Raw genomic sequence first — 27,815 nt, 5'->3', positions numbered from 1 at the left:
TTGAATTAGATAAAAAGTTAAAAAATTCTTAAAAACTTTCTCGCACAAAATAATACTTCATGTTTTACATGAACGGTTGATTATAAATCAGATGATTATTGTGTTTGAATGATCTTTTATGTTTTCAATTACATATTAAAGAGTACTATTAAATTTTAAATTAATCAACTCATATATTAAACAAAAATTACTATCTTTCCGAAAAGTAATTTTAGAGACTTTAATAAGAGAGTTTGTTGAGATTTTTTCAACAACTTATCTAATTTAATTTTTATTTATCATAATTATTTGTAAATTAAATATTAATATTTTAAAATCAATTACTAATAAAATAAATAATTTTATAGGAAATTATTTATCATAAATTTGCATGACTATTATATAGAAATGTAGGTTGTAATTAAATAGAAGGTATAATTGTGTTTTGGTGACTGTCTACAACTATAATATTAATTAGCATTTGACTTTCAAATTCAGATATTTAAAAGGTTCACGTGACAGAGTTTCTTTATATATATATATATATATATATATATATATATATATATATATATATATATATATATATATATATATATATTTGGTGAAGCTGAGTGAGACACAAGTTCGCTGAAAAGTTAGCGTGGATAATGGCTTCTGTGCTTCTTGGCTCTTTCTCTTTAGCTTCTTCCCTTACCGCTGGTAATCCTTTCAAATTCGTCCGTTTTATTTCAGCAATATTACTGCAAATTTATGTTGTTTATGCATTTTTCTAAAAAAAAATTGATGTGAAAAATGTTATATTATTTTATGGCTCCATGGTGTGCATGCTGATAATTTTATTGCTGAGGAAACCTTGTGATATGAGAAGAAGCATATAAATGCATGGGTGTATTGAAGGTGAGGGTGCAAGCCAGGTTGTGTTGAATCGAGTTTGAACTGAATTGAGTTTGAATGAATATGTTATTTGATTCAATCAAAGTTTAATAGATTAAGTTGGGTCAAGTTTGTATAATATATTTTTTGAAATCTAACTTAATTCAACATGATCGTGAGTGGGTTGGATTGTATTGGATCAATTAAGTCTATATAATTAAATTTATTTAGTTTTAATAAGAATTTAAATATTTCAAAATAGATGTAAATTATTTGATATCTTATTGCAAATGTAATATTATCAACCTATAAAATAAATAATGATAGAAACTAAATTCTAAAATAAATTTATTTATTTCGCTACATTGTTATCAACTCAAACAATCAACATTAATATAAAAAAAATTAAATAAGTATGTTATATTGTTACAATGCTTTTAATCCAAAAACAAAAAAACTCATTATTTAACAAGATTGACAAAGACTATTATCCTAAGCAATGATCATCCAAATACTAAGTTATTATTATTATTAATGATAATAATAATAATAATAATAATAATAATAATAATAATAAATTATTATTATTATTATTATTATTATTAAAGCCAGAAAATAGTGGCTAACACAAGGTTAGAAAACAATAGTTAGTTTAAGCTAGATTGATTTCTCAGGTTTCATCACTTAAACTAGGAAGTATGGTACTATGTCAAGGTAGAATAGTTTGGATATGGGTCTACCACAACATTAACTAGCTTAACTAAGTCACTCATGAGATTTGCCCACCAACAACCTTCCAAATACCAAAACCCTCTGATACTAGCTAGGTTAGGGATTTTAACCCCTGACTTCATACTTTACTCGATTGGTCACTTATAATTAGTATAGTTCAACCTTGCTCCTATACTATGATCACTTTATACACGTATGCTCGACCTTACCCACATACTATAACACCCCATTTTTCTTATTTCGATTTTATTTTATTTTAAGGGTATTTTGGTAATTTTATAAAGGTGATAGGGGTGATTTAGTAGCTTGGAACGGGCTGTTCCAGAATTGGAACGGGCCGTTCCAAACTACCAAAAAGCATGTGATTTAGTAGCTCGGAACGGGCCGTTCCAGAATTGGAACGGGCCGTTCCAAACTACCAAGTTGTGTGTGAGTTAATAGCCCAGAACGGGCCGTTCTCAAGATGGAACGGGCCGTTCCGTACTATTAAATATGCCATTAACCCTAATTGGGAACGGGCTTGGAACGGGGCGTGACCGTTGTGGGTAATCAATGCACACCAGAACGGGCCGTTCTGGTTTTGGAACGGGCCGTTCTGGATGTGATTTTTGGCCACGTTTTAATGGTCCGGAACGGGCCGTTTCGGATTTGGAACGGGCCGTTCCGGCGTAAAAAGCCTATAAATAGAGCTGTTTGCCACTCCCAAAAAACACACCTCTCATTTCTGATTTCTTTTCTTCTGCTTTCTCTCTTCTTTCCTCTACTTTCTGCTTCAGACCGAGGGGAACCCAACGAGGGAGATCAACCAGATCTAGTCTAGATTCAGCTTCTACATATCCAGGTACGGGGGAAAAGGGGATTATTTATATGTGGAGTTGCATGAGGGAATTGGGTAGAAGAAGAGCCCTTAGGATTATGAGTAATTTTACAAATTATTAGCATATTTATAATCCTCAACACATACCAAATCTAATGATATAATTAATTCCTCAAACAGGAATAATCCAATTTTTCCAAAACCTACCCTACATGCACTTTTCTATAATTTCGTTCTCTCTCCTAGAGCATCATTTTTACAAACAAATTATATCTTTATTGTCCTAAATATATACAGAATCAAATAATGCCAATAATTCTTCAAACAGAAATAATTGTAAAATTACTCATAATCCTAAGGGCTCTTCTTCTACCCAATTCCCTCATGCAACTCCACATATAAATAATCCCCTTTTCCCCCGTACCTGGATATGTAGAAGCTGAATCTAGACTAGATCTGGTTGATCTCCCTCGTTGGGTTCCCCTCGGTCTGAAGCAGAAAGTAGAGGAAAGAAGAGAGAAAGCAGAAGAAAAGAAATCAGAAATGAGAGGTGTGTTTTTTGGGAGTGGCAAACAGCTCTATTTATAGGCTTTTTACGCCGGAACGGCCCGTTCCAAATCCGAAACGGCCCGTTCCGGACCATTAAAACGTGGCCAAAAATCACATCCAGAACGGCCCGTTCCAAAACCAGAACGGCCCGTTCTGGTGTGCATTGATTGCCCACAACGGTCACGCCCCGTTCCAAGCCCGTTCCCAATTAGGGTTAATGGCATATTTAATAGTACGGAACGGCCCGTTCCATCTTGAGAACGGCCCGTTCTGGGCTATTAACTCACACACAACTTGGTAGTTTGGAACGGCCCGTTCCAATTCTGGAACGGCCCGTTCCGAGCTACTAAATCACATGCTTTTTGGTAGTTTGGAACGGCCCGTTCCAATTCCGGAACAGCCCGTTCCAAGCTACTAAATCACCCCTATCACCCTTATAAAATTACCAAAATACCCTTAAAATAAAATAAAATCGAAATAAGAAAAATGGGGTGTTACACATACGGATACCACATAAAGCCTATAAAAAAAATAAAAAAATAATGTACCCATTTAGAAGCCAACTTACTTATTAAAGGATTCAACACAATGTATATCTACACAATGAGGTATTAAAGTTTGAAAACATCTTTAACTCTTTTGTAGTTTCTATATATCTGAACATAGACATGTATCACAACCACATGCCTAACAACTTAACAACTTATCATCATACATCATTACAATTTAAGCATCATTCATCATACGTCTTAACAATACAACACATAACAACATATCAACTTAATTACTTCTTTACAACTTAATCATCTTTTAACATATATACCAACTCTCAACTTAACGAAAATAATAAACACAACATTGTGTGCTCAGTAACTTTACATTGATAACTCATAAAATCTCAGAACACATCCTTATAGAATTCATAAATAAACAATCCCATTCATTGGAAAATTAAATAAGTGGAGTAGTAATAAACAAATTGTAATTTTAATAAAATACTGAATTAACAAGAAATAATATAACTCCTAAACTACTCTCATCCTCGGTGTCATATTGGCGTCAGAGTTACAAACACCTAGGCCTCCCCTTGCTCCTCCCAAGGTTGAGGGTCCTTGTCTGCAAAACATACCAAAACACGCCAACAAAATTATAGGGAATGGGCCACAACCCTTGGCATCTCATTCCTTCAAGATAAACAAATATAATTACAACAATTAATACTTCAAAATATATATAGTAACAACAATTCATACTTCAATTAAATAACAATCATTCATATACTTCAACTTCAATAACAACATCCATCTCATTCACAAACACACACATATAAATGTAATAATGTGCACATAGACCTACATGCATGGGGTACCCGACCATCATCATCATCATCATCATCATCATCATCATCGTAAATATACAGTTGGTATCTAAGTCTCGAGTTAACCTTAGGCTACCAACACACTAATGTTCCCACCAGAATACCAACATCAAGTTCCGACCAGAATCTCAACATCAGGTTCCCACCAGAACCTCAAATATGCAAGTATGATGCATGTCACCATCATGCAAATGATTCTATACTATCAAATCATGTTCATCGTTTAAATCATCGTTCACCAACATATATATCAATCCGCATCAAGTTTATCTATCAACATGAAAATCACCTATCACAAGGTATGCATGTCGTCATTCATCATCATGTCATCTATCGTTCGTCAACATATATATATATATATATATATATATGAGGAGGGTTATAATAATACCGGTGTAACTTTTATTAAGTATTATACCGCTCAATAACTTTATATTAAATGTGTATTTTGAAAATTCAACTATTAGATTGAAAGCTTATATCTCTTAGATCATAGATACAAAATTTTATATTAATCTCAGATGATTTGATACTTCATTCTTATAAAGCAAAATTGATATAATATATTCATTTCAAAATATACTAAAAGATGAACACTTTGATTACATTCAAGTTGTTGTTGAATTTTAACAAAATTTGATATACACATATAAAGTGATATGAACTTTCAATCTAACGGTTGGATTTACAAAATTCACAATTAATATAAAGTTATTGAGCGGTGTAATACTTAGTAAAAGTTATACCGGTATTATTATAACACACACACTCTCTCACTATATATATATATATATATATATATACACACACACATTCATCATCGTATAAATCAATCATAAACACAAACATCATGAACATCATAAAATATCATTTGACATATCAAAATATGCTTTCTATACTCAAAATCCCAAAACGCAGAAAACACATCCATCATTCAAATCACTTATATCAACAAGAAATTCATTTTCTCTCTATAATAATTAATTTCATCATCCATCATAAATCCTTTAATCAAACATCTAAGAATGGTTTCCATCTAATTCTTCAAATCCTCCCCCTTAGGGTTTTAACCCCCATACAGAGCACTCAATTAATTATCTAAAAACACCTGATTGTCAAATAAATTACATATTTAGAATCTACACACCAAATCACATCAAACGCACATCAAATTTTGTCCAACAGAAAACTTATGGGATTGGGGGTGAATCCTCTAGGCTTCTAACCTTTTCTACAGAGCACTCAATTATATATTCCGAAACATCTGATCATCAAATTAATTACATATTCCAAATATACTTATTGAATCACATCAAATGCACATCAAATATCATCAAACAGAAATATTTTGGAATTGGGGGCCAATCCCTCTAAGGTTCTAACTCCCTTCTACAAAGCACTTAATTCATTATCTAGAAGCATTTGATCATCAATTAAATTACATATTCTGATTCTACTAATCAAACTACATCAAACGCACATCAAAATTTATCAAACAGAAAACTTATGGGATTGGGGGCCAATCCCTCTACCCTTCATGCATACACCCAAATCCCAAGAATGAGTGTTCTCACTCCCCCTTATCTGGAGTGATGCAAAAATATTTGATCTACACTTTTGGCTCCTCTTCAGTGATTCCTCCTCCTTGTTCTCTTGATGTGTCCTCTCTAGAGCACCCGAGTGTCATAGATAATAATAATCGTTCTTCTCCCTTCTCTTCTAATATATAATTTAATAATACCTTATTTCTCTAAAACCCCTCCATTCTCTTAATAATATCTGATTCTCCTCTTAATAATTAAATCTATTAAAATATATGAAATGATAACCATTAATCACAATATAAAATAAAATCATCCTCATTCCCCCTAATTAATAATTATTAAAAAAATAGAAAAATCTTAGGTTGTTACAACAACATTAATCATAACGTAAACAACTTTAAACATCCTCACACATCATCATCCATTTCTACAATGCATCATAAAATAAATTAGGACATCATGTATTACTATATGCTATAGGGGAATTAACACACCATTTTGAACATGTAATTGTCAATTAGCATACAACAATAACTTTCACATAATACAATGCAATTGAAGTCCCACTAGCCCAATCAAACTCATCTTTATCTCATATAAAAGATAAAAAATTATCTACAACTCTCTTAAAGACCTCAGGTTCTAATTCTATCATCTACCATGTTGAAAATCACAAAAATCGTAACAATTTTCCTAAATGCTAACAACTTGACCTTTACTCACTATAAAGGTCACAATTGGAGTTCTAAACCTCCTTTTTAGGTGATTCTAAAGTTATTGTAAAGCTAACATCTAAGGCTACAACTTTCATGTGTACCTCAAGACCAAATTCGGTCATTTACCTTGCCACTGCAGCACTCAATCTAATGCTTCAACATTGGATTTTTGCCAGCTCAGTTTTTTTCTTATGGTTGTACCACTCAACCGTGGTTATAGCGTTGGATCTCTACCATCCCAATTTTTTCCAATGGCTACAACGCTCTACGACTGTAGCGCTGGATCTTAGCCATCCCAAATTTTCCCATTATTGCAACGCTCATCTATGGCTACAATGTTGAGTGTAGAGTTTTTCTACATATTCATAGTTTTCCCTTTATTTCTCACCTGCACTTCACAATTTTTCTTCCTAAACATCACATACAATATCATTTTCACTGATTTATCTTCACCAAAATGACATGCACCCAAATTTACACAAACAAGTTAATGCCTTTGATGGAATGTGGCTTAGTTCCATGCACGCCCTTGATCTTGGTTCAACAAGGAGACTCCAAAATGATGAAGAAAATGGAGGGATGGTTGGCGGAAGCACAAAGGTGAAGGTGAAGAGGGTTTGCTCAAGGTTGTTTCATCCAAGTGTAGGATGAAACCTAAGTAGGGTTTTGCTTTTATGGTGGAGAGGGGAGGAGGTTAGCCAAAGGCAACCTAGTGCTAAGGAAAGGGATGGGTGTTTAGGGTAAAGGAGGTGGCGCAAGGTGAAAGGGAGGTGTTTGGTGGAGGTGTTACTCCTTTTGGGCTAGCTCACTTCACTAGGTTGGTGAAGGCCACCCAAGGTAGGCCTAACTCACTCACTCACGGTGGTGGTAGGAGGAGGAGAAGGAGAGGAGGCCGTGGAGTACCTAAGACTAAGGAGAATGACAAGAGGCAAAATGCTCACTCAATATCATCAATATCCAAAGTGTCTACAAGGAGCTAGACTAGGGGAATATATAGGAAGGCTTGCATTTAGGGTTGCATTTAGGGTGAGTGGCCGAATTTCACTAGGGAGAAATGCACCCTAAATGAAATGCCAAATGCAACCCTAGATGCTACTTGGTGGCCAAGTTTGGCATCTTTAAGGGTTTAGGTTGGCTACAACAAGGTGCATGATAAGTCCATGCATCCTTAGCCCTCCAATTGGGCCTAAGCCTACCTAACACCAAAAAAATGACCAAACAACACCACTAAGTGTGCGTCACCTCCTTAATGGATGCACCCTAGCCTAATTAAAATCCTAAGCATCTAAATTACCCCAAAATACAAGGGCAAAAATGGGAAATTCAAAGAAATAAATCCTAGGACTAAAATACCCCAAAATACAAGGGTAAAAATGGAATAAAGCAATAAATTCTATACTACTCAAATTAGCCATAGTCATGAACCATGTGATGGGTCTCACATGAAGTGAAGTACCAAGGATGGTCCTCCATCATACCCTCCTTCTTGAGAAGGATTTGACCTCAAATCTTTAAGCTCTTCCATTCCATTGATCCTTCAAAAGAAGTGAAACCACAATTAGGGGAGTAAAAATTAAAACTTAACTATGCAATCCTTAGTACATAATTTGTTGAATGAAAGTGCTTAGGGCAAAGGGGAGAGCCAAAGAGGCATCACCAAAATTTTATTGACCCATGCAATTCATTCACCAAATCATCTAACTTAGGATTGGGTGCCTTTTATGCAATGATGGCTTTTTAAAAAAGGTGTTCATCCTCCATTGCCATCTTTCTTTGGCACCAAAAGAAGGAGGATGGCACAAGGGTTAAGGTTCACTTGAACCTAGCCCTTTTTCTTCAAAGGAAAAATTCTTTTTTTCTTTTCTTTTCTTTTTGTTTTTGTTTTTGCTTTTCTCTTCATCATCTTTCTTAGCCTTTAGTTTGAGTTGGTCCTCATTCACTTGAGAGGGTGATAGAGGACACCACACAAACTTCTTACCTAAGTGTTGGAAACTTATTTTATTGGTGAGGCCATCATGGATTATGTGCTTGTCAAATTGCCATGGCCTCCCAAGCAAGACATGACTAACCTCTAATGGCACTATGTCACACAAAACATTTTCTTTATAGTTGCCAATAGAGATTGGTATGCTTGCTTGTTGGTTAACTACAACACCTCTATCCTCATTGATCCATTGCATTTTGTAAGGTTTAGGATGAGGTTTTGTAGTCAAGGCTAACTTATCAACCAATCTAGTACTACAACAATTTGAAGTAGACCCACTATCGACAATGAGAGAACAAGTACTTTCTAAGACATTGCATTTTGTTTGAAACAAGTTCTCTCGTTGTGATTGGTCAATTTCACTAGATTGATTGTTAAGGAGCCTTCTAACCAACAATAAGTCTCCTTCACAAGGTAAAATTTCTTCCTCGGAGTCTATGGCTTCTTCTTCACTAGAGGAAGATGAAGTAGCTTCATCAAGGCTACTATAGTGATCTTGGGCTTTTAAAACCATGGTTTTCTTTGTAGGACATTGAGAAGCAATATGTCCTCTTCCAAGACACTTAAAGCACTTGATTTCACTTGACTTAGACTCTTTGGAAGGGGCTTTAAAAGATGAATTTTCTTTTTCTTTTTCTTCTTTGGGATAAGGTAGGGAAGAGTGGCCCTCCTTCTTAAAACTCTTGGAATAAGAGGGAGTGGAGTCTTTTCGAAAAGGTTTTCTTGTAAGTTGATGCTCCACTCTTGAACAAAGTTGAACAAGTTCATTCAAATCCTTATAAGGTAGAAGTTCAACTTTGTCTCTTATCTCAAGATTAAGACCACTTTGAAATCTAGAGATTGTGGTCCTCTCTTCCTCCCTAATCCCAGCCCTCATCATTAGCAACTCCATAGATTGCCTATATTCTTCCACACTAGAGGACCCTTGTTTCAATTTTTGAAGCTTATCCATAAGCTCTCGGTCATAGTATGGAGGAATATGCCTCCTTCTTAAGGCACTACGGAGCTCATTCCAATATTGGATTGGGGGCTCATGATTTATTCTCCTTTCTTTTTCTAAGGAGGTCCACCAATACATAGCATGCCCTTGGAAGCTAAGGGTTGCTAAAGAAACCTTCCTATCTTCACTTATTCCATGGCAAGAGAAAAGTTGCTCAACTTTCATTTCCCAATCTAAATAATTTTCAACATTATCCTTGCCATGAAATGGGGGAAGATTGATGTTAGGTTCCCTATTGGAGGACTCCCTATTTCTATGATGTCTTGGGGGCCTTTGATAGTAATCATCATTGTGATGACTACTAAAGAAGATATCACTTGGAGGTTGGGTATGATGCCCTTCCTCCTCATGAGCACTTGTATACATGTGCCCCTTTCCTCTTGAGGGTTGAGGAGAAGTGACTTTTGGTCTTGAACCACTAGCCTCTCCTCCCACAACTAATCTTTCTAGCAATCTTTTTATTTCTTCATTATTTCTTTCTTGCTCTTTTTCTTTTCTTCTAATTTCTTCCTCTCTTTTTATATTTTCTTCCTCTTTTCTTCTTAGGTAATCTTTCAATTGCCTAAGCTCATCCCTAACACTAGACCTAGAACTATGCGAATTATGACCATGTACACTAGAATGCTCACTCATCTTTGATCAAAAGGTTTTCAAAAATTTTCACAAAGAGTTAAAAGGGTTTTCACAAAGATTGAGTGATAAAAAGGTTTTCACAAAAAGTTTTGAAGGTGCAAGATAAGTAGAAAAGGCCTAAGTATACAAATTGAACCTTCAAGGGGAGGTGGACTACAAAGAATCACTTAATAACCAAGCCCTTTCAAGTAAAAATTACTAAGCCCTTTTTACCTTTCTTACAAAAACAATTTTGACACTACCAAGTGTGTGTGTGCACGCACCCCTAGTAGGCAAAAGAATTAAGCCTTCTAAACGTTTTGGAAGCAAAAGTAAAAATCCTAGACAATTATACTAGTAAAGCTATAAAGCATGCAATGGAAAGCAATTTAGAACATACACTAGTCGAGGTCCTAGTGAAGGTTTTCAAATCACCTTCTCTACACGCTCTAAAACCCAAGTTGTAGAGGTTTAATAATGGCCAAATACAAACCAAGAGAAAGAAACCAAGGCCAAAAACACAAAGTGGCCGAGAACGAAAAAAAAAAAAATTAAGCAAAGAAAACAAGTAACACAAAATTCAAGTCTTCAAAACTCCTTCACTTGGGTTCCTTCACAAGAAGCAAACGGTTAGCACCTCTCCCCAAAGTGTTTGCTCTCCTTTTGATTTAGTGAAAACCCTTCCAAAGGCTAGGTTGGGTTTTGGTTCACTCCTCCACTCAATCCACCAAAGGATTGCTACTTTGCTAGTTAGGTGCTTCACCTACAAGTCAATGAGAACAACCAAGAGCAAGAGTTCCAAAGAATAAAAACTGAAAAGGCTAATTATAAAAGGCTAAACTCAGATTGATTAAGATGAGACAAACAAAAGAGATCAAAGGAAAGACAAGCAAAAAAATTAAGACTCAATCAATAAAAGCTAGCACTCAAAAGAATTAAACTTAGAATGGCACTAGAATGGTTTGTGTTTAAGTTTCACTTGATTAAGTCCTTTAGTAATTTCGGTCCAGCCAAGGTATAAGTCCCAAAATAAGTCCAAATGTCATATGTCCAACTCCAAATGCAAAGGGAAAGGTCCAAGTCCACAAGTCAAGCAACAAGTCCTTTTTGTCCAAGGTATATATTTTTTTGTTCTTGTTCTCTTTTGGTCACGGCCTTTTACCTTTAAAATGTCCTTGGGTCCAATTTTTTTTTTTTTTTTTTTAATTTTTCAGCCCAAATAGTTGCTTAGGTTTTGCACTTGTGGTGGCACAAAAAATTAGGTCAAAATATATAGCATAGGAGCAAGACAATTGGCGTGAAATTAGAGGTCCTTAGGGAATATTTTGAGTGGATTTTGTTTTGTACTATTTAGGTCAAATTGTTTAGCACAAAAGTCCAGCACCTCTTAGATTCTTTTTAGGGTTCTTGGCAAACAAGGAATAAACTTAAACAAGTGAAAAATGCAAGATAAGGATGGGCGGTTTGTATAGCATGTGCAAGGAGATTCACACATGGAAAATCATGGCAACATGGAACATGCTAGAAGCTAATAGCATGCATGAATGACCTAGATAGGAGTTCTATATGACACGCCCACTTTAAGATGTATGCACCATGGTATTTTTCATGTTTTCATGCAAGGTGTTTGGCACATACATGGAAAATGTGTAAGACAAAATATAGGAAGTAAATTGACAAAACAATAGGTAGATTCAAAAAGAAAAATGCATGATCATGTTATACTCAACCTAACATGGAATATGACAACCCTAAAAACAAGGAAACCTAAGGCATGGAAGGTTCAAGGAAAACAAGCATGAACCACACAAAAAAAATATTCGGTCAAGAGAGGAGAAGAAGAGAAATGACCGAATAGAAAAAAAAGAAAATAACAAGACTCAAATAAAGACAAGGAAAGGAAACTTTTACCCTTGAAGAACCATGGCTCTAGATACCACTTGATGGAATGTGGCTTAGTTCCATGCACGCCCTTGATCTTGGTTCAACAAGGAGACTCCAAAATGATGAAGAAAATGGAGGGATGGTTGGCGGAAGCACAAAGGTGAAGGTGAAGAGGGTTTGCTCAAGGTTGTTTCATCCAAGTGTAGGATGAAACCTAAGTAGGGTTTTGCTTTTATGGTGGAGAGGGGAGGAGGTTAGCCAAAGGCAACCTAGTGCTAAGGAAAGGGATGGGTGTTTAGGGTAAAGGAGGTGGCGCAAGGTGAAAGGGAGGTGTTTGGTGGAGGTGTTACTCCTTTTGGGCTAGCTCACTTCACTAGGTTGGTGAAGGCCACCCAAGGTAGGCCTAACTCACTCACTCACGGTGGTGGTAGGAGGAGGAGAAGGAGAGGAGGCCGTGGAGTACCTAAGACTAAGGAGAATGACAAGAGGCAAAATGCTCACTCAATATCATCAATATCCAAAGTGTCTACAAGGAGCTAGACTAGGGGAATATATAGGAAGGCTTGCATTTAGGGTTGCATTTAGGGTGAGTGGCCGAATTTCACTAGGGAGAAATGCACCCTAAATGAAATGCCAAATGCAACCCTAGATGCTACTTGGTGGCCAAGTTTGGCATCTTTAAGGGTTTAGGTTGGCTACAACAAGGTGCATGATAAGTCCATGCATCCTTAGCCCTCCAATTGGGCCTAAGCCTACCTAACACCAAAAAAATGACCAAACAACACCACTAAGTGTGCGTCACCTCCTTAATGGATGCACCCTAGCCTAATTAAAATCCTAAGCATCTAAATTACCCCAAAATACAAGGGCAAAAATGGGAAATTCAAAGAAATAAATCCTAGGACTAAAATACCCCAAAATACAAGGGTAAAAATGGAATAAAGCAATAAATTCTATACTACTCAAATTAGCCATAGTCATGAACCATGTGATGGGTCTCACATGAAGTGAAGTACCAAGGATGGTCCTCCATCAGCCTTTTGCATTTAAACCCAAAACCTAACTTCAACATGCAACAAATTCAAAACCAGCCACTATAATGAAAACCATCATTTAATCTTCCTCAAAAACAACAAGATGAATCATCCAAGATAATCTACTTAAGATTTAGACAGCACAAGTTTCCCTTACCTCTTGTAAAACCCGATTCGTAAGAGAAGAGAAGTGCAACTCTGTACGTCCCCAAAATTGAATCACAATTTCACTAGCTCTGAATCTTCTAATCAGTAGCCTCGATCAACTCCAAGGGAGAAAGAAAACAACTTCTTAGCCAAAAATAACTTGTATTACAAAATTATTATATAATATATATATATATATATATATATATATATATATATGATATTAAAAATTTGTAGTTGTTCTTTTATATATATATATATATATATAGAAAATCTTTAATTCCATATTTTAAAGTAACTAAATATGCTTATTTTTTTTAAGATTTAGCTGAACTGGTTTTTTTTATCTATTTTTTTCTTAGAATTATAATTACATAATATAATTTTTCTTAATTTTATTAACTTTTTATTTCAATTTTATTAGTTATTTTATACGTAAAATCTGTGATGAACTACTGTCCATGTGGAGGAAACAATTAAAATTTTTAAGTAAAAGTAATGCGAGAATGGAAAACGAAAGAAAAATGTCCTCATAGCCACTAACATTCCACATTTGATATTTTAGGTTCTTTCGTAACAAAAGCTTCATGGTATAAAACTCAAAAAATTCAGAATGAATATCTCATCGTAAGGCATCAGCAACAACATAACCTGAAGCATGATTATAGATACATTGAGGTAGCATCCACAAGTAAAGAACGTGGTAGATGTTATTCTATGAATGCAGGCTCTGGAGAATCATTTGAATATGAACATCAAGATCCTAGTCCAAAAAGCCTTTTGGCCTCTACAAAAGATTCCTTATATACTTTTATCAGGTTTATAAGGCCAATGCCAACGATTGGTATAGTTAAGTCAAGCCTTTTTTGTTTTCTAGCATCAATTTTCAAAATAGTATTAATCGATATATTTTGTATGAACCTCTGTCTCTGATTTTAGTAAAATAAAATATGTAATATTTTGAATCTTTTAAAAATATTTACTTAAATTGTTTGTATTTGTGCAGACAATAAACATAATTTCTGCGTCTCTCCTTGCAGTGGAGAATTTATCTGATATTTCTCCCACATTTTTTATCGGCTTGTTGAAGGTGGAGTCTCAAATTTGTTGGTGGTTTAAGAATGCCCAATGGAGGCTATTTGCCTCATTTACTTAACTTCATTAACACCTGTGAGTCATTCTATGTCAGGCTATAGCAGTTTTCTTGCCCATGCAGATATACAATGTAAGCGTGAATAGTTTAGCCGACTTTGAAATAGATAAGGTACGAAACTTCTTAACGAAAATGAATATTATGTCACGTAATACGTGGCTATTTTTATCTTTTTGAACTTTTGGGTTAATTCAACCAAATTTAAGTTTTGGAAATTAAATTTGCTATAACTTTTATATTTAAATTAGTTCAAACTTAGATAATTGAGCTAATGCAACTCATTTTTGCATAGTATTTCGAAGCTTGTACTTTTATAATTGACACAAATAATTTAAAAGATATTTTTATTCAAATTAATACATGATGACAAAACATGAGAATATATATCTTTATTTGGGCAAGAATGAAGATATTCAACATAGTCCAATTTTGCCTTGTCCTTGTTTCTTTCAACACCGTCTTCAGAAACGCTTTTGGTAACAAATGATGCGAGTTCTATACTTGCTCTTGATGGCTAGAGTAGGAATAGGATAAATCTTTCTCCTCAACATCTTGCACTTTTATAATTGCCGTCTAACATCATACTTGGTGTACCAGTCATGCTCGAACACATTCATGGCCAATGGCTGTAGCCGCAACATCCACTCTCACTTCAACGTCAAGAACCTTTCCAGTTATGCATGTTTTGTGAGAAACTACTTTCCTGTAGAACTTCCTGATGGTTTCTATGTAGATGACCTCGTTAAGGGTGAAGTAATATAAAATCCCACATGTGATGATATTGTCAAGGATGGGTTTAGGGTTCAAACTTTAGAGAAAAATGAGGGATTTGAGAGGTTAAGGACGAGGAGAGTAGGAAGGCAGATTTTGTGAAAGAGAAGTTTTGAGAGGTTATGCATTTAAGTGTTTGAATTTGTTGACATGGATATAGGATTTGACGTATAAAACAATGTTTTAGGCTAACAAGATGCAACTGTGTTGTATTCTGCTTCGCATGTTGCGATAACTATTGTCCTTTGTCTTTTGCTCGTCTAGGAGACTAGGTTACCATCAATGATGTAACAACCTCCACTAGTGTTTTTTTCATTCAATCTGGTCTCTGGCATAATCGACATCACAATATCCTACTAAATGCTAATCTCCTTTTTTTCAAAGAAAAAACCATGATTAGTAATACCTTTTAAATATATGATTATGCGTGAAATTGAAGTTGAGTACTTCCCTTGAGTCAAATTGAAATCTAATGCCCAAGCTGACATTATACATGATATATGGTCTAGATGGTGTGAGATATAAGAGTGATACTATCATTCCTCTATAGGTTGTATGATTCACTTTTTTTTATGCTTCCTCCATGCCTAACACTGATGTTGGAGGCAAGGGTGTGCTCATGGGTTTGGCATCATCCATCTTGAACTTTTTCAAATGTTCTTTTTTGGTGTACTTCATATACTGTATGTAAATTCCTTTTTTGTCTTGTTTTATTGACAATCCAAGGAAGAACTTGAGTTCTCCCATCATATTCATCTTAACTTAAACTCATCCTACATTAACTTAGAAAACTCCTTGTAGAGCATCTTATTAATAGCATTGAATATTATGTCATTCACATAGATTTGAATAACGATAAAGTGTGACTTCATGCTTTAGCAAAACAACATAGTATTTGCCTTTTCTCTTGAAAACCAATTTTCTAAAAGAAATGAACTTAAATTCTCATACCAAGCATAAAGTGTTTGTTTGAGTTCATAAGTAGCCTTGTTTAATGTAGAATCATGAGAGGAAATTTTTTCATTTTCAAAATTAGGAGGTTGTTCCACACATAAACTTCATCGCTAATTATGCCATTAAGAAACACACTCTTAACATCTATTTGATTCAACTTCATTTTACTAAAGGTAGCAAATGACAATAAGATTCAAATGGCTCTTAGACGAGCAATAGAAGTAGAGGTTTTAGTAAAGTATATACCTTATTGTTGTGAGTACCCTTTGACTACAAGTCTAACCTCATTTCTCACAACTTGCTTCATTCAACTTGTTCTTGAAGACCCATTTAGTTTCTATTATTGACTTGTCTTGTTTAAGAGGAACAAGTTTCCAAACATATTTCTCTAGAACTAATCTATCTCTTTTTGTATGGCTTTGATCCATCCTTCACCTTAGAGTGATTCGTCTATAGTTATTGGTTATATCATAAAGATTAGAGTTGTGTTATCTTATTTCTTAAAAATTTATGGAGAATTTTGTTCTCATCACAAAATCTTTGAAAACTTTCATTTTCAAATTCACCCCTATGACCATTTTAGATAGGAAGAACGCATACAACTTTTTATTTTGATCCCTTTTGCAGAGTATATAGAAGAATTTAAAGGACTCAACCTTGTGGGTGAGGAATAGAACTCATTTCTATCTAGTATAGTCGTCGACAACCAATAGTCTTTACCACTAAGGGATGCAATTCTGGTTGGACAAAAAAAGTCAATATGTAGAAGTTCTAAAAGCCTAGAAGTAAAAATAACATTCTTTGAATCAAAGGATGATCTAAATTGATTCCCTTTATAGTAAGACTCACAAAGCTCACTAGAGTTGTAAGATTTAGAAGTCCTCTTACGAAGTTATGCTTCATAATCTTTGAGATTAATCTCAAGCTAGCATGTCCAAGCCTTTTGTCCCATGTCCAATAAAGATTTTCGATTGAAACAAGTCACCAAACATTTTGACTTATTAGTTCGTCTAGCTTAATTTTGTAAAGATTATTCTATATATTTCTAGTATAAAAATTGAGTCCTAAATTGTTATTGATTATACATTTATCTTTATTAAAGGACACACCAAATCCACTATCATGCATGCAATTGACTTATGCTATGTAGGTTGCTTTTGAATTTACCAAGATAAAGCATGTTATCAATAGAAAGGGAAGACGATATACCTATCTTATGATCTTACCTTTGTGATTCCTTTTGAAAGTGACTTGACCATCACCATTGGGTTTATGACTTTGGAAAATACACCTTTCTCTCGTTTTCCACTAAAGTAGTAAAAAAATACAAACTCATCGTGAACAAATTTCTTGACTTTGTATCTGTGACTAGACTTATTATTCATACTCCTGTTGTGTCTAAAGATTTTATCCATATTTTCAATACTTTGGACAAACTAGGATAAATTGATCTTAAGGGAATCCATTTCTTCTTAAGTTTATCAATTTTGTCTAGAGTTGATTTTTTAAGAGATATTTCAAAATATTTACATTTTCATAAAAGCTTTTCATCTCCTTTTTATTAGTTCACACTCTCTTGATAAAGGTATAAAATGTTTCTTACGATCTTTATAAGCACTTGAAATCTTAAAGGAATCAACAAGCTATTGACTATGACACGTGGTTCTCATCATTCAGCTAGTTTCTATTTCTATTAGTTTGTTAGGTCCCTATATATATATGTGTGTGTGTGTGATTCTTTGTAACTAACAAAGAAAGCTAGAACAAGAACTTGAAAGCTAGACTTGCAGCCACAATTGTTGTGATTGTGTTTGGTGATCATCTATTATAATTCTCACATAATCCAAAATCAATATACCATTCATTTTTGTCACCTTTTTAATTCTTCTTTGATTTTTTGTCATTTGTTTTACTCATTCTTTCTCAACACAGGCAATTCATGAAAGCTTCTTGCAAAGCTAAAAATTCATACATGTTTACCTCTTGATCTTATTTTGACTCTTCTCCGAAACAAATAGGATCGTTTACATCAACCATGAGGCATAGGTTGACTTCTTTGTTTGTTTTCTCTTCAAACCACAAGAGATAAAGATCTTCCCATGTAGCCATCAACCCTTTATTTTTTACTTTTTCTCGAAAAAAAAGTAGGTTTTTTCTTACTATTTTTTCCCCATATAATCAAGACATTCAGACTTGAAGTGGCCTAACTTTAGCATTCATAGCATGTCTCTTAAAATCCTCCAACGTTGTCCGTATTTCTCCTTGAGCATGGAATGGATCTTTCTAGAGATATAAAAATATATCATCCTCAAAGTCAACTTCCTCCTCTTCACTTTGTTCTTTGAAAGACTCTTCAACCTTCATGACTTTGGACAAAAACCCTTTTCTTGGCTTCTAGGTGCTAAGTGTAAGAGACTTTCTCTTCTTGCCAACCTCCTCTTATTGAAGTTCCAACTGTGTACCTTTAACAATCCTATCAACTCTTCAAGTGATAGTTTATTTAGGTCTTTGGTTTGAAGGGTTGTAACTTGAGGTTTCCACTATCTGGGTAAACTATGTAAGAGCTTGTCAATGTAATAAAAAGTTATCATAAGTTCAACTTAAGAAGGATAGTTCATTGGAAATAGTTTGAATGTTTCCAAACATGGTTTGAATATTTTCATTATCTTCCATAGTGAAATACTCACACTTAGATGCAAGTAAGCTAAGCTTGTTTCATTTTAGCTCTATGGATTGGTCATATGTTCCAGAGTGTCCTACATCTACTTGGCACTCTTGAAGCTATGTACTTTTGTATATTCATGATTGAGTTGCAAGCCTTTGAGTTAAGAAAATATCTTTTCCATTTTTCATCATTCCAATTGGATTTTGGAATTTCCTTAATGCTTATTTCAAGGGAAATGTATTTTATGTTCTCTTATGACACCCTCTACCCCAACATTAATACACAATAAATGTAAACAAATTTTTTTTCTTAACAACATTTTTCATGGATAAAATAATTGTCTCAATTATCATAAAGTAGAAGATTCACATTCGTAACTCATAAATCATAACAAGTCGACATGTAAGTGTTAAAACTCAAGAAACCATATAAAGGAAAATATAGATTAATTCTAGCAAAGGTGGCAGTGCCTCCTAGTTAGGAATTAATTTATAACTTTCAAAATCATGTAATAAAAATAATATGACAAAGATGTACATTTTGATCTTTTATCAAGAACGTTCAAAATTTCAAAAGAAAAGAAAAGGCTTTTAAAACAATAATATCCCAAAATAAGCCTAACTATGCCCAATGTCACATCCTATCAGAGCATGCCTAACTGAAGCCTTAAGCCTCATCACCAACATCCTCATGATAATGATCACCTGCAACATAATTTAAACATATACAAAAACAACAAGGGAGTGAGAAACATCTCACTCAGTTTCAAGTGCAGAAATAAAGGTTAGATAGCACACACACACACACCACAAATATAAGTCACATGTAAACAATACACATACATAATCAATATCACATATACACTTATTTATCATGCAATGATGTTATGAACTTGACTTATAGATGCATGCATGTGGCGCCATACGGAAGTTTCACATATCATCACTGGTGATCCTAAGGCACACCTGGTTACATCACTGGTGACCCTAAGGTACACCTTGTTAGCATGTTACAACTGTGGGTGACCCTAAGGTACACCTTGTTAGCATCACCGGTATGCGGCCTCAGCGGCACACCTGGAGTCATATATGTATATGATGCATGTCACACATTCATAATTTCATTGACTCAACATTTAACTTATTACAAAATTTCATTTAGTACATCATGTTATCATTTTTCATAGTCTCATAATCATAGCTTGTCTCAATAGTCCATTCTTATGTCTCATGTCATTTGTGCATATTTCACATAGTCATGTCATAATTATTCCTCATAAGGTTCGCATAGGAATCCACAGAGATAGTCATGTCATAATTATTCTTCATAAGGTCCGCACAAGAATCCATAGAGAACATTCTTATTCATATTAAAACTTATTTATTTTTAACATTAATTACATAATCATTTATTATTTCCAACAAGGAACAAAGTAGAGCAAATAGAAAATAAAACAGAACAACAGGCAAGGGATTGGGGGCCAATCCGACAATCAAACTATCCAACAATTATTCCCACACCCCGAGCGAGGTTTCTCACTCCCCCCTAACCTGGATAAGTGGAGTTGAAACTAGAGCAGAACCTCCTCCTCTGGATTCCCTCTTCCTTTCTCTCTCTTTCTTTCTCTTTCTCTCTCTCTTTCTCTCTCTCTCTTTCTCTCTCTCTCTCTCTCTCTCTCTCTCTCTCTCTCTTTCTTTCTCTTTCTAAAATTTTCACTTCTCACTCAGTTATAATTTTTCACCCCCCTGCCTCCTATTTATAGGCATCCAGGTGTACCCGGAACGACCCGTATTGAATTCAGAACGGCCCGTTCCGGAGCCTTCAAATATACGTAAAATTTTTAACTGGAACGGCCCGTTCTAAAATCAGAACGACCCGTTTCTAAAAAGTAGAACGACCCGTTCTAAAATTAGAACGGCCTGTTCTGGGTTTCATTTTTACACACATTGACCATAAGTAGAACGGCCCGTTTCCAACTTAACTTTCTAGGTATTTTTAAAATCTCGGAACGGCCCGTTTCCCTTTGGGAACGACCCGTTCTGGTAAAACCCAAATAGGCCTTTTTACAAATTTGGAACGACCCATTCCACTTTTTGATGGCCCGTTCTGCTACTTCAAAAACAACTTATTTACTTCGTTTGGAACAGCCCGTTCCACTTTTGGAACAGCCCGTTCCGGCGTAAAAAAAAATAGAATTTTATAAAAACTTTCACAAATAATTTAAATTGTTACAAACCTTTAAAATATTTTATAAAAACCCCTTTAATTAACTAAAATAACTATAAAAATAATCTTCATAAATATATAAAAATAGATAATAATTGATATTGTAATAGTAGAAATTCTGGGGTGTTACATCTCTCACTACAAAAAAATATGCAATTTAGCGACCACCAAAATCGGTCACTAAATTGCTAAAATCACTCGCTATTTACCTTAGCGACGAAATTAGCGACCGAATTTAATCAGTCGCTAAGCTGTTTAGCGACGGAAAAATTTTTGGTCGTCGTTATTTAGTGACCGAAAATTTTGGTCGCAAAATGGTTGCAATGATTTTGGTCGCTGAAGTGTATAGGACTAAATTAGTGACCGAATAAATCGGTTGCTAAATCGCTAAATATTTATTTTTTATTTTATTAAATTTTATAAACGTCACAAATTTGTCTCTAACCACTCATATTTGGTCTCTTAAGGATTTTATTTCACAATACTTAACTTTTAAGCATGTTTTGTCCTTAATTACACAATTTATGAAAACTTCCCAGAAAGTCACCCATCCCTATATTACTTCAAGTCAAACACGTTTAACTGTGAAGTTCTGATGAGATAAGCTACCGAAAAATAGATGTATGTTGTTAGTATAAGTAGCACAAATTAATTCATTTAAGTCATCCTCAACTATCCAATCTCATACTTATACTATCTTTGGATTCTTATCATTTTGGTGAATCCGGACCCTTAGAAATATATAATAATATATATAATAATTATATTATGAATAATAATAATTATATTATATTTAATTAATCTTTATTTATATATATACTTACTTTTATAATTAAAAATCTACTTATTTCTATTTAAATTTAATTTTATGATACAATTTAAATTATTTATTATAAATTTAAAAGTTTAAGTAATAATTTATATATTTTAAAATGAGAAGGGTTACAATAACACTGGTATAACTTTTACTAAGTATTACACCGCTCAATAACTTTATATTAAATGTGAATTTTGTAAATCCAACTGTTAGATTGAAAGTTCATATCACTTTATATGTTTATATCAAGTTTTGTTAAAATTGAACAACAACTTGAAAGTAATCAAAGTGCTCATATTTTATTTGAAATGTATATATTACATCAATTTTGTTTTACAAGAATGAAGTATCAAATCATCTTGAATTCATATAAAATTTTGTATATATGATCTAAGAGTAAAAATCTTTCAATCTAACGGTTGAATTTATAAAATTTACATTTAATATAAAGTTATTGAGCGATGTAATTCTTAGTAAAAGTTACACCGATGTTATTATAACCATTCTCTTTTAAAATATTATTTTTATAAATTAAATTTTAACATTTTAAATAAATTATTAATTAACTTAATATATTTATTCATCTTAAATCTAAGATATAAAATTCAAAAAATGTATTTATCCTTGTTTTATTTTTTAATTATCAACCATTAATAAAATACTAATTTAAAATCTTATCTAGTTATATCATAATATTTTCATATCAAGTTTAAAGCCAGATATTAGTTATACAAAAATATCAAAATCATACAGTAAATTATTAATAAGATTCTAGTTAAATAATTTAAAATAATTAATTTTATCACACAACAATAAAGAAATGCTAATAGTTAAGAAAATAAATTTGTACTCTTCCTATTAGAAAGAGAGAGGATGTTATAATTCTTTTCTTCCTTAATTTAAATATAAAAATTTATTTAAAAATAAAGTTATCATAAGTTAGAAATATATATTATAAATATGGATCAAAATAAATAAGAAATTTTAAAAAAATTCATATACTATAATTAAAAAAATGCCTAAAAATCCAATCGTAAAAAGAAAACCTCTAAATATTTGTTCACATAAATAACTATTGATATTAATTATATAGGAGTGCATATAAATATATTTTTTTATTATAAATTAATGTCTTTCTCTTACAAAAAAAGAAAATGGGTTTGATACTCAACAACAATATTATCATCACTTTTAAGCAATTTATAATTTTTTTTTAAGTTTTATTTAGTGACCGAATTGAATTTCCTCGTTAAAAAATCAAAATTTCTTATTTAGATACCGAATTCAATTCCGTTGCTAATTTTAACTAATATTTAGCGATCGAATTCAATTTTGTCACTAATTTTAACTAATATTTAGCTACAAAATTCAATTCCGTCGCTAATTTTAACTAATATTTAGCGATTGAATTCAATTTTGTTGCTAAATAAGAAATTTTGATTTTTTTAGCGATGAAATTGAATTCGGTCGTTAAATATTAGTTAAAATTAGCGACGGAATTGAATTCAGTCTCTAATTTTAACTAGTATTTAGCGACCGAATTCAATTCCGTCACTAATTTTAATTAATATTTAGCGACCGGATTCAATTTCGTCACTGAAAAAAATCAAAATTTCTTATTTAGCGATCGAATTTAATTCAGTCGTAACGTTTTTTACAATTTAGTAGCTAGCGACCGAAATAACGACCAATTTTCTATAAGTTGTCGCTAAATCAGTCACTATTTTGATTATTCAAAATCGGTTGCTAAATCAGTCGCTAAATAGCGACTAATAAATTTCGGTCGCTATTTTGCAATTTTCTAATAATGTCTACTATATCCCACATGTCTATGGGACAGGCATCAAAGAAATATATCATATACTACTTTTAGTAGTCATGCATGAGTTCTCTAAAGAGAGATGGATGACTCATGCTTGTCCTTCTTTTTTTATAGGATCACTTCCTTGCATGATTAGATGCTTAACCCTAGAAGACCACGCTCTAATACTAGCTAAAAGTGGAAAAAAAAAATTCAAAAAGTAGGTTGAATATATGTGATAAGATTTTTTCAAAAACCCTTTTGGAAAGACTCACATTTGAGTTTAAGAACATTTCATCTTAAAACAAGTAAAGACAAAAACAGGAAAAACATTTACCAAAGTTATTTTCTAATTTGCTTAGGCTTAGCTTAAAGCGCAAAAATGTTGAGGCAAGTTTTGGAATTGCATAAACTAGTGGGTGGCTATGTTGGCCTAGCGTATTGGATGTTGGACATAGGCTCTTACTAAATGCTAACAAGTTCAATTTTACATGCTATTTTTACACGTTTGATAAAAATATATTTAATCTAAAATCATTTTGTCTCCATAGTTCTTCTCTTAGATGCATATTTCCTATAACAACTTAGTCAAAGAAGTAGTATATCCTAATTTTGTTATCATCATACTCGGAGCGTTAGACATTTATAAATGTCTTTGGTTCAATATAATTGAGAGAACATCTATAAATTAACTTATATGGAAGAAACTTACTCCATTTTATCTTCATATTTTTCTCACTTATAAGTGTTTATCAAAAAGTTTGTCCAAATATAGTTTTATGCATTTCCACTTATTTTTATAAATATTATCTCACTTATCTTTTAAAAAAAAATATTTTTTATACATAAAATCATTTTAGCTTATTAAAAAATTTTAGTTTTTTTTTTGTACAAAACCATAGTATCGTCTACAAGTATAAATTTTTATTATAAAAGGTGTCACTTTAGACATCAAAATTAATGACTTGTTTTTTTTTGAAAGAAAATTAAAAATGAAAATTGGCACAAAATTTTAGAAAAATTGTATTTATGCAATAGTATTATTACATTTGCATAGTGTATCAAGCATTCAAAAAAACTTCTGCCATGCTATATATTCAAGAAAACAAATAACATTTTATTTTGTACTACTCCCTTTGTTGAGGAAATAATATATTGATTTGTGCTACATGCTGTTGTATTAATTGCAGATAAACAAGCCATATCTTCCAATGGCATCAGGGGAGTATTCTCGTAGGACTGTTATCATTATTGTTGCATCGAGTCTTATTTTGGTATTATACATAAAATTGCCCTTTTCTGAAAACTTTGATGTATATTGTGTCTCATACTTGACTTTTGTTGTTAATTATTAACATAAAATTCTTTTTCTATTTATTTTAGAGAACCAATTAACTATTTATATTATTGCTTTATTTCTTAGTATGAATTTATACATGCAAATATGAATATTTATTTACACAGGTATGTTTTATTTTCTTTTTATTATTTAAAATAGTATGAGAATTAAAAAGCTGTCATAACCCAATATGGTTCTTTTTCTATATGTATATGCTTTAGTGATACTACAAGAGTAGCCTCAGCTAGACACTTTTACAAACTAAGAATTGAAAGTCATTTCATTTTATAAAAAAATCCTTGTTTATATCCTTTGGCTTATGGACTTACCTTTGTTTAACAATCAATTTGTTTTCTCTAAAATGTTGATCTTATCTTTATTAGAAAAAACTAGGCTCTTTTAAAGTTGTCTAATGTAATGGTTATTAAACTATCTTATATCTTTACACTAAATCTTGTCCGCAAAACATTTCATTAAAATAATAAATTTGTTATCCATTCAATGAAAATCTTATGGAGGAAGTTTTACTTCTTAAATTTGGTTGCACATGGCTTCTATGTCGAGTGATTAAACTTACACGACATAGTTTGAGTGGTGATTTATATTTAATGACAAAGTTTGACAACAATAATTTCAATTTTTTGATGTACTTTTTCTCGTTATATATTGTTCAAGATAAGCTTCATTAACAAGGCTGACTAAGGTTAATCATTTTATTTTCCTTTACAGAGTCTTGGGCTTGGATGGATTGTAGGTTCACTACCATTACTTTGGGTTATTTCCTCATATTTTATTTTTTCATCTGCTTATTCAATAAATGTGAGTTCATTTCAATGAAATTTGAACTTCCTTTTTTCCTTGATATTTTTTATGGCATAATTATTAGGGGTCATGATTCAATTTTGTCATTTCAATATCAGTAAAAGCTTTATTAGAGTTGAGGGAACTAGGAAATAAATGTGATATACAATATCGTAGGAGACCTTTACTATACATCTCTATATAACTTCTCAAAAAAATTAAAACTTAATTAATGACCTCATAACTTATTTAACGAAAACATGAAAACATAAAGAGGGGGAAAAAGGTAACTATTGTACCCTAAAAATCTCAAATAACCATAAAAGAATCTTTGGACAAGAAGTATAAAGTCTTGAAACCGCGAAGCTATAAAGGTTATAAGCTATAAGCATGAAAACTCATTCTCCTACTACTTCCTCACTTTTTTACTTTGAAACATGATAGAATAACGAGGGAAATCAATGAATGTCCTTGGGGCACTACAATAACACATAACATACACGTAGGAGTATTCATACTTTAACAATCAACTATAAAAGTAAACCAATAAGACAAAACAACGTAACATTATATTTAATAATGCATTAAAACTTTATATAAATATCATTTTTTCCTTCTTTTTTTTTCATCCTTATAACAAATTTCAACTGAAAATATCAAGGGATATCCCTTTATATTATCATACAACTTTCTCTTATTAAAAGTTGATACTACTTTTGTGATCCGTTTGAGACAAATATTCCTCTCTTATATCAATGGAGATGTTGTTATGTCTTAAATTTCCTTTTAACTTGATCATCCTTTGGGGAATATAGCAAGTATATCACTTGAAATACATGTAACTTTGGCATATAGCAAGTATATATATCACTTGAAATACATTTACAAAAATTCATCACTTTTCATTGTTAGGGACTTCAAATATGAGTGTTCTTTGTGAAGGACGATCATACTCAATTTAAGCCACTGACTGTGAAACCCTTGTACAGGCGATTATGCTTGCTTCCAACATGCTTGGGCTTTGTAGAATGCACTATTAGAATTTCTTTTATTACATGCGACTTTTCCTGCAAATTTTTCATGTTCTTACAAATTTTTTTGCAAAATTTTATCTGCAGATAATACCTTCGTAGATAATATATTTTTGCGAATTTTAAAATTCGCATGAAATTTTCCTGCGAAAAAAATTTGCAGGAAAGTTTCCTGCAGAAACTTTCCTGCAAATTTTTTTGCAATAAATTTTGTAAGAATATTTTTTACGAAAAAAGTTAAAGAAATTACTATAAATTCTATCAATAATTCTTCAACTTTCAAATGCTTACAATGAATTTATCCAAAGCATTTGTTTCCATGCCTCCAACATTACGTGATACATAATCTTTTAAATTCTAAGATTGTAGATTATATGCGTAACACTCAGCCATACATCAACTTGCAAGGTAAGTGTTGTCCCAACTTATATACTCTTTAATTGTTTTATTTTCAATCGATGTGGGACTTGAAATTTTTTTTAAAATATTAAACTTATAAATTTTTTTTTTGTTTTTTCCTGCAGATTAAAATTTGCAGGAAAATCCGCAGGAAAAGTTACCTGCAAAATTTTTCTACCATTTACAAACATTACTTGTGAATTTATTTTTGCAAGAAAATCTGCAAGAAACAAAATAAAATTCTTACAATATTTTCTGCAAATTTTTACCATGGAAAAAATTTTCTATGGTCATTAAAATTGTAGCAAAATTTGCAAAAATTTCTTGTAAATTATTTTTCGTAAAAAAATTTGTAAGAAATATCTATAAATTATTTTTCACAAATAAATTTGTAAACTTTTTTTGCGAAATTATTACTACAAGAAAATTCGTAAAAAATTTATGCGAATATTTTTTGTAGGAAAATTTACAGGAAAATAATATTTTTCTAGTAGTGATGTATTTGAAGCAAAATTCCAAAAATACCTACAGATTGTGCTTCCTTTAGTACAACCGTGCTCATTCTAACATTCTTCAAAAGTAATACTTTATATGAAAATAAACATT

The 27,815-nt window shown here is 32.4% G+C and overlaps 1 protein-coding gene across 2 annotated transcripts in view; it reads left to right on the top strand.

Annotated features, from left to right (window-relative positions):
* Positions 1 to 585: 585 nt before the first annotated feature.
* The window catches only part of LOC109792904 (naringenin 8-dimethylallyltransferase 2, chloroplastic-like), a 45,161-nt gene continuing 17,931 nt past the window's right edge, over positions 586 to 27,815 (top strand). The window contains exons 1-7 of one of the 2 annotated variants that reach the window (XM_029270250.2): positions 586 to 681; positions 13,818 to 14,101; positions 14,259 to 14,342; positions 14,442 to 14,516; positions 24,830 to 24,913; positions 25,708 to 25,797; positions 27,180 to 27,218. In XM_029270250.2, coding sequence (XP_029126083.1) covers positions 630 to 681; positions 13,818 to 14,101; positions 14,259 to 14,342; positions 14,442 to 14,516; positions 24,830 to 24,913; positions 25,708 to 25,797; positions 27,180 to 27,218 — 708 coding nt within the window. In that variant the 5' untranslated portion in view covers positions 586 to 629. The remainder of the gene's footprint in view (positions 682 to 13,817; positions 14,102 to 14,258; positions 14,343 to 14,441; positions 14,517 to 24,829; positions 24,914 to 25,707; positions 25,798 to 27,179; positions 27,219 to 27,815) is intronic. The other variant, XM_020352353.3, reaches the window with a different exon arrangement.

Source organism: Cajanus cajan, chromosome 10 (assembly GCF_000230855.2).
Source record: "Cajanus cajan strain Asha chromosome 10, NIPB_CcT2T_4, whole genome shotgun sequence".
NCBI classification, from domain to species: domain Eukaryota; kingdom Viridiplantae; phylum Streptophyta; class Magnoliopsida; order Fabales; family Fabaceae; genus Cajanus; species Cajanus cajan.
The sequence above is the reverse complement of the archived record's forward strand: the minus strand, read 5'-3'. Positions and strand labels throughout refer to the sequence as shown.